Source organism: Halyomorpha halys, unplaced genomic scaffold (genome assembly GCF_000696795.3).
Source record: "Halyomorpha halys isolate HHAL.00 unplaced genomic scaffold, Hhal_1.1 Scaffold4975.1, whole genome shotgun sequence".
NCBI lineage: Eukaryota > Metazoa > Arthropoda > Insecta > Hemiptera > Pentatomidae > Halyomorpha > Halyomorpha halys.
The window spans coordinates 1-2,257 of NW_027115401.1; the positions used below are offsets into that span (position 1 = coordinate 1).

General features: G+C 27.4%; 1 protein-coding gene across 1 annotated transcript; it reads right to left on the reverse strand.

Moving 5' to 3' along the window:
• Positions 1–39: 39 nt before the first annotated feature.
• Positions 40–1,828, reverse strand: LOC106691915 (sedoheptulokinase). Its single transcript, XM_067052449.1, has 3 exons — positions 1,664–1,828; positions 1,213–1,356; positions 40–278 (listed from the first exon to the last, which is right to left on the reverse strand). The coding sequence occupies exons 1-3, from the start codon at positions 1,803–1,805 to the stop codon at positions 55–57; spliced, it is 510 nt and encodes a 169-aa protein (XP_066908550.1). The 5' UTR covers positions 1,806–1,828; the 3' UTR covers positions 40–54.
• Positions 1,829–2,257: the final 429 nt, after the last annotated feature.

The following is a 2,257-nucleotide window of genomic DNA, read 5'->3' on the forward strand; positions in this document are numbered from 1 at the left end:
GTTTTTTTTAATACATAAACTTAAATGATGAATATAATATTTCAAAAAAATCAGTTAAAGTTCATTAAAGTAGAAAAATACATACTTATGCAAATTCTCAATTATTCCTTTACAGGCTGCTTTAAAAACTTGCCCCAAAGAAATATTTCCTTTAGTTATATTGGTAACCATCGCATTTTGTTCGGGGGCATGTCTTTCTCCGAGCAATGTAGGTACAATATTCAAATCAGATGAATCACACTTCCCAGCAGCTTCAATTACTCGTTCCCATATCTTGCCTAAAATAAAATGAATTCACAGCGTAAATGATTGCAGTAGTATTTATTATTATAAGGCATGAATATAATGTATACAATAAAATGTTCACTGAGGGATCATTCTCTTTAGAAAGTAATGTTTTAGTAATGGTGGTTAAGGATATGGTATCAGATAATAATAATAAAAACATCAAGAAACCAACTTAAGTTAAAGGAAGACAAAGTTCTTGACCTGATTAGGTCAATTTAATATCTATAAGATCATAATTTAGTGGGGTAATTACTTTTTGCTCAAACACAATAGTGAAGATTAGATTTCATAAAACTAGTAATTTGGTTAGGCTGTAAGTGTGCAAGAAATTGAACATTTATTTAGTGGACTCAAGAGCCAATAAAAGCACATATAAATGAAAGGAAAAACATATATTAGATAAAGAACTGGATTTTTGAAAGAGGTTTGCACCATCAACTCCTGTCTAAAGCATTTAATCTTCATCGAATTTAAATATAGATAGATGGCTTATTTCACAGCGGTGCAAAGTATATTTCCACTAACTTTAGGAACAATACAATTAAAGGGTCTCTCTTTTAGAAAAATTACAACTTTTCAATTATTTATATCACCGAGCAGATTTAGATTTTATATCTAAATCTGTCAGTAGGATGCACCATTCAAGAGTTATAGGCAAAAAACAACAAAAGAGATCTAATTTGTTACTTTGATAATTAAATTATTAAATTCATTGTCTTATTAGTAATTGTTCTAGAACCACACAAAATAGTTTTATGTATTAAGTGTGATAGAAACTAATGCTTAAAATTATTTACAGAGTATGTTCTATGAGATGAATTTTATTCATCTGACCCTAATTATTACCACTTATCATTAATTCGGCAACTAATTGGACCTTGTTTCAGTCATGAATACTTTTAATTAATTAAAATTAATACATACTTTGTGGAAGAGGTGAACCAAGTTCTACTGTCCACTGTTGTAACATGCCAACAAATGTTGCTAATGCATTTCCTCCATTAAGAGCAGCTGCTACTGCCAAATATTTTCCATTGAAATATGGTAAGAATAATACTTTAGAGGATGCTGAAAAATATAAAAAAATTAACAAATTATAAGATAAGGATTGTATATCACATACTTCTAGAAGAAAAACTTTGAAAGAATTAAATCATATTCCTGATTATTTTATAATTGTACTTTTATAATAATGTATAAACAAAAATAAATTATAAAGGATTCCTCAACCTGGTTAAATTCTAATTTTATGGATAAAAAAATAATATAAATCGTAACAAAATGTATTAACCTTAGGCTACACCAAAGCATTGAAACAATAAAAGTGAACTATTAAGTTCTGTTGTTTGCAGAATAATCATTAAAAGGCAATTACCATCAAAGTTAAGAGGATCAAATGAAGGAGAAATAAATGCCATTTGAGCAGATGTAGAAATATTCAAGACGGAATCATCTTCATTGCGCAAAGTTGATAAGACAGAACACTGAAGATCTCCCAATGCTGCACCTAAAATCATTTTCTTAATTTATAAAACTTCAACAAAGGATTGTTGAACTGTAGGTCAAAACAGGCCAAATAATACAAAAAACATGCTACTTAACTATAACAGTAAGGAACAATTCAATCAAAAGGCATATTTTTTTATAATCCTAACATACATACTTTTTAAATTTATTTAAAAATTCACTTTTAAATTGAATTTTCTTTTCTAGGTTGTTGGCATTTTTATGTGGTTGAAATGTGATTAAAAATTTGTAAGAAATTATTTAATTAATACTTTACTTTGGAATGATTTTTCATACTACTTAATTCACAAAGAGTAATTTTTTTTTTATTATGACTTGAACATGTTCCAAATAATAATCTCATGATTTTTCTCCAGTAAAATTAACAGTGAGAACAAAAAAATTGATGTAATAATTGTTTTGATTTATTTAAACTTAACATTCCATCCGTTGTATAAATGAA

Bases quoted from the DNA above. Each gene is read 5' to 3' on its own strand.
- LOC106691915 (XM_067052449.1), bottom strand. From the start codon at position 1,805: ATGATTTTAGGTGCAGCATTGGGAGATCTTCAGTGTTCTGTCTTATCA. The intron at 1,357-1,663 runs GTAATTGCCTTT...TATATTTTTCAG, and splicing joins TGATCCTCTTAACTTTGATG to CATCCTCTAAAGTATTATTC. The intron at 279-1,212 runs GTATGTATTAAT...ATTTTATTTTAG, and splicing joins TGGTTCACCTCTTCCACAAA to GCAAGATATGGGAACGAGTA.